The sequence below is a fragment of the Rhinichthys klamathensis genome, unplaced genomic scaffold (genome assembly GCF_029890125.1).
Source record: "Rhinichthys klamathensis goyatoka isolate OS25496 unplaced genomic scaffold, OSU_Roscu_1.1 h1tg000258l_1, whole genome shotgun sequence".
Lineage (NCBI taxonomy): Eukaryota > Metazoa > Chordata > Actinopteri > Cypriniformes > Leuciscidae > Rhinichthys > Rhinichthys klamathensis.
Window position 1 is genome coordinate 766,546 of NW_026606780.1, and position 11,915 is coordinate 778,460.

Below are 11,915 nucleotides of genomic sequence, written 5' to 3' on the forward strand. Positions count from 1 at the left end.
GTGACAGACAGACAGACAGACAGACAGAGAGAGAGAGAGAGAGAGAGAGAGAGAGAGAGAGAGAGAGAGAGAGAGAGAGAGAGAGAGAGAGAGAGAGAGAGAGAGAGAGACTAATAATCCAAGCCATATCAAACCATTGTCATAGGAGGTAGGCCTATATTATTCTTTTCTGATATGATGAACGCTGTAGCTGGAAATGATCTTTAATCCAACAGCTTCCCCCCTTTTTAATAATCAGATTTAACAACCCTGCTTTATCCATCAGGCTCAACAGTTGGCTTCAAAGTTGCAGCTCTTTTGTGAAATAGGAAGGTGAATGGGACACCTCAAGGAGGTTTCGATGATTTGTGAAAGTCTGTAAATCTTAAGGTGTTCCAGTGTATGCCGTCTTCAGTTCAAAATTCTGTCTCTTCAACGGAATGCATCTGCTGCTGTTCATTTCGTTCTGCCTCAGTGAGTAAAAGTCTATTTTTATTTGTGTTTGTGTGTATAACGTTATAATGTGTCTCACAATTATCTTACACTCTTACAAATAAATGCAGCAATGTCTTAGAAGAACCATTTTGGGTTCCCCAAAAAAACTTTTATTGATTCGTTCTTAAAAGAACCTTTTTTTTGTGAAGAAGATTATAAATGTTTTAATGACCTTTTTGCACTATAAAGAACCTTTTGTGCAATGGGAAGGTTCTATGGATGTTAAAGGTGAAACTATAGATTCCAATAAAGAATCTTTATGTTTAACAGTGTAGGCTACAGTGTAGTTTAAAGTATTATTTTAATATTTTATTTTTTACATTTTACAATATATTGTGCATTATGCATGATTTTAAATTATATTTTATGTAATATTATGATATTGTAGTTTTATCTAAAATCATGCATGCTGCATAAACACATTTTTTTGCCTATGTTTTTCAAATTCTTCCATTTTTATTTTTAATTCATGTAAATTAGTGGCCACAGTCACACACACACACACCATAAAAAGAATAAGACTTGGACACTTTTTTTAGACTCAGGAATTGCTTTAGTTTCTGTATCTAATGTTTCTTAACTATTGAATGTATGAATAATTTATATTTCTGTTAAGATAAACATACCAAATGTTTAGAGTTGAGAAATGGGAAAAATGGAGGAGATTTGTCTTTTCGAGCTGTTCTGTAGTGAGATTAAATGTTGTTTTTGCTCTGGGTCTAATCCTCAGATTAATCCATGTGACGTACGGTAACATCTAACAGTATAGAGACGTAGACACTCATGAACATAATATAGAATATATGACACAATAGAATGTTGCCATGTAGCCACATATACTCTCTGTACATCGTCTAGCATTTTGTCAATATATGCCAGTCTAATAATTGTGCATTTACAATCATGTCAATTCAACTCACCTTTATTTATATAGCGCTTTATACAATACAGATTGTTTCAAAACAGCTTTACAGTGATCAACAGGAAAATAACGATTCAATGATGCAAACAGAGTTCATTTTGGATGTACAGCAGCTCTAAAAAAAAAAAAAAACAGTGTCATTGTTCATCTGAAGTCAGTTCAGAGTTGATTCAGTTCAATTGTAAGTATCATCAATTATTAAATGAGTTCATTTCATCTATAAAGCAGTTCTGCAGAAAACAGTGAAATCATAGTCCAGCTCAGTTCGGTTCCCATCCGATAGCGTCTGAGCAGTCAAATCAATAATATTGTTGAAAATTTAGTGTCCCCACCCACCCCAACTAAGCAAGCAAGAGGTGACAGAATGGAGAGAAAAAAAAACCTTGTGTGAAACCATGCTCAGTTTGGGGGCCAGTTCTCCTCTAGCCAATGAACGAATGAACACGGTGTGACTATGATTCAGGCTGCATCACAATCGTAGCATTCAAATATTTCATTCACTTCCTTTTGCTTGGAGATCGGATTCATCACGCCATAGAGATGAATCTGAGGATTAGACCCAATCAGATGGCTTTATTGTTTATTACTCCAACATTGCAGGCCTGAGGTTTTTTTCAGTGCATAAGTTCTACCAAAATGTCCTCTTTATCATATCATTAGAGTTGCTTTTATTTTCCTCAGGTCTCTGTTCCTCTGTGCTGAGTGCAGCAGTAACGCCTTCATGTAGTGCTGTATACAGGGGCTTTGCTGACTGTCTGGTCACTCTGGGTGACAGTGTGAGCTCCATGAATGATAACCCACAGGACATCAACTCCATTTGCAAGTGAGACACATGCAAAAACACCTCCACTGAATACAACTACAATATTTTTCATCTTATTACATTACACTTTTTTTTTTTTTTTTTTTACATCTGCAGGTCATGGGATGCCTTCCAGATGTGTGTGAGTGGTGTGTTGTCAGGTTGCCGTGGCGATGCAGCAGAAATTTGGGAATCTTTGAGGGCAGAGTCCCGGAAAACAGCATTTGCTGGGAACCTCTACGACACGTGTGCCAGTCGCACTCAAGCTGTGACTGCAACCACACCTCTGGTTCCCAGCACTGACCAAACCAATCAGGAAACCCTCAGAGGACTCGCCCGTTCTGTCAGCCACTCAGTCAGTGAAGAGCTGCTCCTGACATGTTTCTTTCTTCTCCTGCTGCTTCGGATGTAACCTATCCATTTACATACCTGAACTGATGCCAATGACAGCGCTACAGGCACATATCTGCATAGACTTCATGCAGAATTTAATATGTAAGCTCTTTGGTGAGATATTCATGACAAATGATATATTCGCTTGTTTAAAAACGATGACAAAAATATAGGTCTGGTTCTTACAACTATTTTTTCTATAGCAATCAGTAAAGTTCTGTACTCAAATCTAATGGTTTTGAACATCATTTAATATATGTAGGTTGTGTAAAAAAAAAAAAAAAAAGAATTCTGGAATTTGGAAAGTTTTAACAAAATACATTTATAATATCTGCAATAAAGTTCAAAGCAAAATGACTTTATATTTTATTTTTTATTATTTTAAATGAAATTATTCATGTGATTTTGTCATTTAAAGTTAAACACCTTTTATATATCAGGTAGACATCCAATTCAAATTCACATCCAAGATTTGTGCTAAAGGGACTGAAGGGTTGGGACACACTATACAATATAGTTTCATCCATTAGTTCAACCTTAAAGACTCAGTCCAGTTCCTCAATTAGAATCATCTTTCTAGTTTTTGCTGTCTTGGGGAAGTTATCCCCTGCCTCTAGTCGACTTATACAATCAGGGCTCTGCTGCTTGACTGAGGTTCTTTTAGTGGAGACACTAATAAGCAGCTGCGATTGGTCAGGGGCCACAGCATCTAACTGAGGCCAGTGATACAAACTTGTAACAGCTTCTGATTCTGTTTCATCGTCAGACATGACCTGAATCTTTGGACGGACGACACCCTGAAAAATGTAACATTTAAAAATGTTAATCTCCACAACTTTCCAATAAAATGTGATTTTTCATCACAACGCTTTAAATAACATGCTAATTATATATGCTCTCTCATCCAGTGTTAATTTCATTGTATCATTTCATTTCATAGTATCATTGACATTGAATATAGTTTTTTTTTTTTTTTTTTTTTTACCCTGTTCTTACCTGTGATGTTGCTTGGAGTATCAGGCTAGTTTCTTCATCTTCAAGATCTGGAAGATCCTTGGGAGAAGCAGAAAATGTTGTTAGTAGTGAAACACTATAGAACGTTTCTGTATAAATCAAATATACATTGCAAAGAAATTCTAAATCATGCAATTTCTTGTAAAAACAAATGTAAGTTATAATGATGTGAGCAATGGTGTAAGGACTCACATCAATTGTTAATGCTGGTATCTCTGACAGGACGATAGTCTCTATTTCATCCTCAGAGATCAGTTCAGTGATGAGAGCACCAGGACCTGCAACTGAACCGCTGTGATGTGACTGTGAGGGTTTTGTGCCTTGGTATTGAGCTAGCATTTTCTGGCACTTCTCCTCTTTAGTCTTCAATCCCAAAGTTGCTGATTGACCAGTCTGTTCCTGGTCAAATGATGGATGGAGAATCTGTTCTAAACCTGTTTGCTGTCTCTCTGATTTTGACTGGTTGGAATGATTTTGATCAAGTGTTGTTTGGATAATCTGTTCCTCATCAGATGCAGACTGGCAAATGTGGTGTGTCTCTGATGCTGATGGATCAGTTTGTTCCTGTGCTGTTTTTGAATTGTCACTCTCTGCAGGTGCAATTGCTGGTGTTACGTTTTGAGGGCTCTGATCCTCAATAACAGAAATGGAAGGCTCTATGATTCCTGAGGGTAAACCGTAAGTTTTAATGATGCTATATCTCAGATAGAAGACGAGAAAATATGAGTGTGTTTACTGTATATAGTATCGTTCAAAAGTCTGGAGTTGGGTTAGTCTCCTATGCTCACTTATGATCATTTTTATACAAATTTAAATATTGTGAAATATTATTACAATTTAAAATATCTTTAAAATGTTTGTTTTTTTCTGTGATAGCAAAGCTAAATTTTCAGCACCATTACTCCAGTCTTCAGGGTCACATGATCCTTCAGAAATCATTCTAATATGCAGATTTGGTCCTCAAGTAACATTTATTTTTATTATCAAGGTTGAACAGTTGTGCTGCTTAATATTTTTGTGGAAAACGGATACTTTTTTCAGGATTCTTTGATGGATCTTTTGTCACAATGTAAAAGTCTTTATTGTCACTTTTGAACAATTGAATGCATCTTTGCTGAATAAAAGTATTAAAAAGTAAAAATCTTACTGACCCCAAACTTTTTAACGCCAGTGTATAAGTGAACAGATTGTGTGTTTACCTTTCTCCAAATGCTCTCGACCCTCCCGTCGTTTCAGTGCGTTCTCTTTGATAGCAATCATTGCATCCAAACCTTCCTGGATCTTCCTTCTTTCTCTCGTTTGCCACATTTCTCTTTCTTTTCGTTCACCTTCCAGACCACCAGCAGCCCATGCCTCTGCACATGCTCTGTGAATCAAAGCAAACTTCAATAATTGTAGAAAAGTTTCAACCGTAGCCTCTAAATAGTAACAAAGACTAGCTTTGTGGGGTCTATAGGCTTTATGCCGAGCGTCACGTGACCAAGCCGGAAAACAGATCACATCGCTTCCGATTCAGGTCTTTTGTATGTGCTTCATGAATTTTTTTGCGGTTTTACTCAAGATAACTTAAAAGGAGCAAGCAAAAATGAGCATAACCAATGTCCCTCGCATGTGCAGATTGATATTTAAAAGTTTTTAAATTTTTCTTCTTCACACTAACGTTTAGATATTTAAATAGCATAAAACACCGATAACAAAGTGAACTTAGTAGGTTAGCTGATTACCTTAAAAATCCATAGATATCGTAGTTAGTTCTTACGGCCGTTAACACTTTCTCTGACAAGCGGATGCAATGAGACCCGTTTTCCGGTTTGGTCACGTGACGCTCGGCATAAAGCCCATTCCTCTCCAAATTGACAGTTGTCACACAATTAATGCTATAGCTCTTTAGCACAGGAAACACTGCTGCTAACCTGTCTTTTGGAAACACAGGCCGGTCATCTAGATAGGTCAGCTGCTTTAGATGCAAAATCAGAGTCTTCCTGTAGTTTGGGATTTTTTTGATGACCTCATTACCCATTAGATTTAACACCCGCTGACAAAAAAACAAAAACAAAACAAGAATTAACTCCTAGCAGTTCAGTCCACACAGATAGAAGTAGGCATATCTGATCATGTATATGACGGAAGAGATATACTGTTTTTACCAAGTCAGGCATTCTCTCTAGAACACTGATGAGAGCTGGATCTCTGATGCAGTTGTGAGACAGATCAAGAACACTAATGGATGGACAGTGTGACAGCTCCTCCATGTCACACACATTCTCCAGTCTGTTATGGGAGATCTGCAGCGTGGACAGCTCACTCAAGCAGGCTGAAAAACCAAAGGTGAACTTTATGAGTGACTTTAAGGTATATTAAAGAACAGAGAACAAACAATACATTTTGTTACCATGTTCACTTTTGTGTACTCACATATGTTCTCAATGACCTTGATATAATTGTTTGAGACATTCAGAGTGCAAAGCTTGCTGAGTGGTTCCAGGTTTTCCAGAGTATGAATGAGGTTTTGATGGAGGAACAGACAGCGAAGCTCTGTCTGATTCTCAAGATTCTCAATCTTCCGAATGCCATTAGATTCCAGCCATAGGCAGCGCAGGCCGGTATAGTCCTCCAAACCCTCAATACAAGAAAAACCTACAATGTAGAATTGAAAACTTTTTATAAAGAGCTAAAAAACAACAACAACAAAAAACAAAGATGCAACATTGAAGTAGCCTCTTCTGCACAAGCCATTTCAAACCTTTAAAGTGAAGATAAAGAGTGTCATTCAGCCTTGGCGTAAGGTACAGTTTGTTTTTCTTGCATTGCTCCCTTAAAAACTCTTTGGTAATTCTTGAAAGATACAAGTAAAATCATTCAGTATTAGTTCTTCTCAGACAACAATCGATTTCATTCTGAGCAAATATCATATAAGTTAGGTCATTTGGACTTCATCACCTGGGACCTGAAGACATCATTCTGCTCTCTGACGCTTTGGTCTCTATTGTATCACCATTAACCTTTGTCCCATCAGCATCTCCACTCTGAGACTCCTGACCTTTGAAATACAATTGTATTACTGTTTGATATTTTCCACAAAAGGATACAAATTAGGACATTATATTTTTTTTAAGATTTTTTCTTTTTTCTTTCAAGAAATGATCAGTAAAAGGAGGCGCCTAACCTTCAGGAAATATTTAGCCTGTTCAACATTTTAAGGAATGTGAAATAATGTAGTAACAGGGTTGAGTATAAAATGATGGACAGAGTTAAATATTAGATTTTTGATGAAAATGTAATGTTAACTAAAAAAGAGGTTGGGATATAACCTGGAGAGAACAGGATTTACGGTTGATATTTGTTGTTGTTGTTTTTGATAAGTCTGTCATTTTGATTATGGTCGTTGATTAAGAGAAGGTACCTGGAGCGAAAGACAAAACAACTTCACTCGTGTCTTTTTCTTCAGATTCAACCAATGTTCCTTCCTCCGCGTTCAGTGTTGTTGATAGTTTAATCATTTTTGTCTGCATTTCGCAATGATAAACCATATAAAACAAAATTAAAGAAATATATGAACGTACCCACCGACCTAACTGTAAACGTTAGTATGCTGAAACAGCTCGTGAAGGTTGCCTGGTTTCCATAGAGACCGGACGCGACACCCACTTGTTTGGTCGTGCAAGAGCGGCAGTTGAATCTTCCGTTGGCAGATGGCATGGCAGGCAGCTAGCAGACAAAGGAGCTGGAGTCAGCCTCGTCATATGAAAGTAATATGATGCCATAAAGAATCGCATGCACAGGGTAAGATTTGTGAAAGTGTACATAAGATTGCAATCATAAATGAAATTTGCGTGTGCAAGAAAAGATTTGTAAAGGTGTAAATCGCCTTTCAAGTGTAAGAAAAAATATTTGCAGCATTTTACTGTTATTCGTAAGTGTAATGTTAATGCATGTAACGTTATTGTGAAACTGCAGCTTCATGCTTTCCGCCCTTAAACTTTTGGCACGTTTTTTCCGCACAAATATGGCCAAAAGCACTGCAAGCCCGTGAACAGGCAGCAACTGCAAAAGATTGATTGCGTAAAATCAACCTTTCTGTAAAAAAATTAACTGTTGCAAATGGCTAAATTACTTGTTGTGTACATGCGGTAAAAAAAAGTTGCCGAAATAACCCGATTTGTCTTTCTTTTAGCTGTGCTTACAGTTTTGGCACTTGTCTCACGTGAAGAGGAGGGCGGGTCCACCTTCTTCATGCAGCCAATCAAATGAGGTTCTCGCTGACTCTCGTTTTTACTATTATCTGATTGGTTCAATAAACACGCCAGTTGCCAGAACACATCTTTATCTTCATTTGGCTCTGCATCGTTCTCCTTGCCGAAATTGTACTTTTAATGCAAACATATACATGTAAATAATAAATAAATAAATCATGATTGCTCTCAGCCTACTGAATTTCGAAATTCAGTATTAACTCATATAGTCAGCCTAATGGTGCACAGCTTATTCAGCAATGATGATTTATCTACCAAAACCAGAGCAGAGAGAGGAAATTATTCAGGGGAAAATATTGTGCTTTAATGTTATGTGCAGTAGGCCTATGTGCAACAAGGTGCAGGAAGATTAGACCTTATTCACAGCAGCGAGGCTGTGAGGGATAGACAGAGCTACCTCTTCAGTGGGTTGCCCTGTTATTTAAAGTGTTTTTTTAATTGTTCTGCTGACACTGCAAAATATCTTTCCGTGAAACCCAGACAAAATGAGCGGTGTAAAATAATCTAGGAGCACTATACAGCTTTTTACAGCAGATGGCTGCCATTGAAAACACTATCCCTCGCTTGTGTCATGGCGCTGCTCTGAATAAGGTCTATAGACTAACAAAGTACAGATAGTACAAGACGTTGTTTTGTATCGCAGTAGATCAGTGCAGAAAATAATTCAAAGATAACACTTCCCAAATATAATTTAGGCCTAATTCTCGTTTTAAAAAGACAGATGCTAACAATTAGTCACAATAAGCCACAAATTTAATCGACTTTTAATGAAGACAAATTGAGTGGAATATAAATGTTCACTTATTGTTTTTATAACACAATGGGTAGTAGGTTAAGGATACCATTTATACAGAGAAATCTATATAATAGAAGATTATTATTGTATATAGATGGTATGCCAGTGCAGAATCTATTTAGGCCTAGCAAATTAGGTTACATTTTTAAGAGTCCATATTACATTTGTTTCAACAAAACTGCTGATTAATGAAACTCACTCAGAGTATGGTATTTTCTCTGTATGTTTGGACATTGATTTGTACCTCTCTCCTAGAATTGGAGGAGTCTTCTATCTGTGTCTGATTCTCACATAGCTTTTTACAGCACAAACATCTAAGCATGCTATTAGCATCTTTCCTTATGAAAACATACAGCAAAGAGTCAGCGAGAGGATTTAAGTATATTAGGATCCCTGACACTGTGAATAAATTATCATAAAGACCATGCTCAAAGGATAGTGACAAAATTATGCATTGAACAATGGATGGCAGAAACAACACAGTGTAATTGAAAAGTACAAGAGCCAGAATCCTCAAAATCCTCTTCTGTTCATCAGGGGTGACTGCGACTGAATGAGAGAGAGCCCTCCACGAACCCACAAAGGAAAACACAACCAGTGGATAAGGCAGCAAAAAAATAAATACATTTAGAAGAAATAGATATTCCACATTGCCTTTAAATGCAATAATCACATCAATCACCATATATCCACATGATATTGCCCAAACTATCAAGCATATCAGAACTGAATTTTTACAAGTATGATGAAGTCTGTACCAAACAGGGTATTTGATCATTATGTATCTTTCCAAAGAGATACAGACCATGAAGCCAACATTAGCTAGTATGCTCATGGAATAAATGTAGAAGATAAGTAAAATTATAACATTGAATGAACAAAAATTCATGATGGGTCTGACACAAATCTCTATGCCATCAGAGATGAAGAGGTTTATGACAAAAATGGGAACAGTGCGGTTAGGTCTGGTCAGACAGAACAATCCATAGAGTGCCAGAGACATGACAAGAAACTCAATGGAGAAAATAATCCAGATTACCACAGCTTCAACTGTGGACACACAAAACTGTTTTTCCAGAAATGTCCACTTAAAATCATCAATTTCCCATGGAAATTGGCTTATTTCCAGTTGGAAAGTACTATTGGTTGATGCTCCAGTATAAACCATTTTCTGTGTCTCGGATGTACTCTGGATCTATAACAAGTGAATTTTGAATTTGATCTTTTAAGAAAAATGCATTTTTTGTGAAATTAACACTAGTCCACAGATGAATGCCATCAAAGTCCACCTTTACAAATATCATTGTCAGCTATACATGTTTCATTATTCAGTTCTTTGTCAGAAAGAGACAATATTGATAGAAATGTAGTCAATAAATGTGCAAATTACAACAGGAAGTTTTTAGACATGTTACATGAAGATCACTTTCAATAGTGATTTTACTGATAATGAAAACATGTGAAACAGATTAGAGGAGCTCCATTCCTAAACAACACAAAAAGGCTTCAGCAGCATTATAAAAGTGCACAAAGAGATATATGTATTCATCATTGAATCTTCTCATTATAAGCATGAACTAAAGTTCACTGTAAATCGCTAATTAAACTTGCCATTTAAATTTATAGAGCACAAGAAATATGTCCAAACATACCTTGGTTTTTATGGTGATTATTTCACTTTGTCCTATCAGCTTTTGTGAAAGTGACACTCCTATTGAGCTGAAATACAGAATTTTGCTATACATTCTCATTATAGAATCAGATCTCATTCATTCATTCATTCATTCATTCATTCTTGACAGTACATAAAATATTTAGATTCCCAAATGCTAGTCTGTTAATATACTTTTACAACACAAAGTAAAAGCATTGCCTGATAAAATTAGATGTGAACACATTTTAATACACAATTAATTCAAAATAAGATTAATATTCTAACAAATATTTCCCAAGACAATGAACAATGACTCTAAAGAGCAAAGAAAAGGGTTTACCTAGCTGCTGCTGGTTGATTATGGTGGAAAGTAACTGATGAAGAAACAGCATAGAGAGGGAGGAGCTCTGCATTTTCTCATGCAATCCGATTAATATTTGACCAGCATTTCCTGAAATCACTTAAACTCAGAGGGATTGACAGATATGTTGTTGCATTTCAAATGTGAGTAATGATGAGGACTCAGTAAAGTGGATAAAATGCAATAAATAGCTTCCTGCTCTGTCCTTGATACTGTTCAATGACTCAAATGAAACTTTATACACATTTTGTTAATTGCCATTTGTGGTCTAATAGCAAAATGCAGGGCTTTCATTTCAATTGTATACTTGCTGGTTTGATCCCTACAAAAAACACAGTAACTTAACATGGCAGTTTCTGAATTGGAGAATAGAAGGGCTACACTTGATTTTCATGTAGCTTCTTACAACACAAATATCTAAGCATGTTATTAGCATCCTTCCTTATGAAAACATAGAGCAAAGAGTCAGCGAGTGGATTTAAATACAACATGATTCCTGACACTGAACGAAAACAATCATAATAACCACTTATTCCGCTCTTAAAGGATATTGCGAAAATTGCGTTTTGAACAATTGTTGGCAGAAACAACACAGTGTAATTGAAAAGTACAAGAGCCAGAATCCTCAAAATCCTCTTCTGTTCATCAGGGGTGACTGCGACTGAATGAGAGAGAGCCCTCCACGAACCCACAAAGGAAAACACAACCAGTGGATAAGGCAGCAAAAAAAGAAAAACATTTAGAATAAACGCAAATTCCAAATGGCCTTTAAATGCAATAATCACAGCAATCACCATATATCCACATGATATTGCCCAAACTATCAAGCATATCAGAACTGATTTTTTACAAGTATGATGAAGTCTGTACCAAACAGGGTATTTGATCATTATGTATCTTTCCATAGAGATACAGACCATGAAGCCAATATTAACTTTTACGCTCATGACATAAAAATAAAAGATAAAAAAGACTAGAACATTCAGTGTACAAAAATGCACAACAGGCTTGACACAAATCTGTATGATATCACAAACAAAAAGGTTTATGACAAATATAGGAACCGTATTGTCAGACCTAAGCAGACAGCACAATCCGTAGAGTGCCAGAGACATGACAAGAAACTCAATGGAGAAAATGATCCATATAGCCACCATTTCAGATGAAGACACACAGAAAACATTCTTCACAGATGTCCAATTGAAGTCCCCCAGTAACCAATTTAAATGGTTTACTTCTAACTGGA

At 36.4% G+C, this 11,915-nt stretch overlaps 2 protein-coding genes across 2 annotated transcripts; one reads left to right on the forward strand and one right to left on the reverse strand.

Moving 5' to 3' along the window:
- Positions 1 to 60: 60 nt before the first annotated feature.
- On the forward strand, positions 61 to 2,706 carry nrn1lb (neuritin 1-like b). The gene is made up of 3 exons (XM_056267357.1): positions 61 to 453; positions 2,078 to 2,219; positions 2,316 to 2,706. The coding sequence occupies exons 1-3, from the start codon at positions 420 to 422 to the stop codon at positions 2,608 to 2,610; spliced, it is 471 nt and encodes a 156-aa protein (XP_056123332.1). The 5' UTR covers positions 61 to 419; the 3' UTR covers positions 2,611 to 2,706.
- Positions 2,707 to 2,933: 227 nt separating this feature from the next.
- dnaaf1 (dynein axonemal assembly factor 1) lies at positions 2,934 to 7,209 on the reverse strand. The gene is made up of 10 exons (XM_056267356.1): positions 7,009 to 7,209; positions 6,546 to 6,645; positions 6,349 to 6,440; positions 6,021 to 6,242; positions 5,753 to 5,919; positions 5,519 to 5,640; positions 4,805 to 4,971; positions 3,798 to 4,270; positions 3,588 to 3,644; positions 2,934 to 3,388 (listed from the first exon to the last, which is right to left on the reverse strand). Exons 1-10 carry the CDS (start codon positions 7,133 to 7,135, stop codon positions 3,137 to 3,139), a joined length of 1,779 nt encoding a protein of 592 aa, XP_056123331.1. The 5' UTR covers positions 7,136 to 7,209; the 3' UTR covers positions 2,934 to 3,136.
- Positions 7,210 to 11,915: the final 4,706 nt, after the last annotated feature.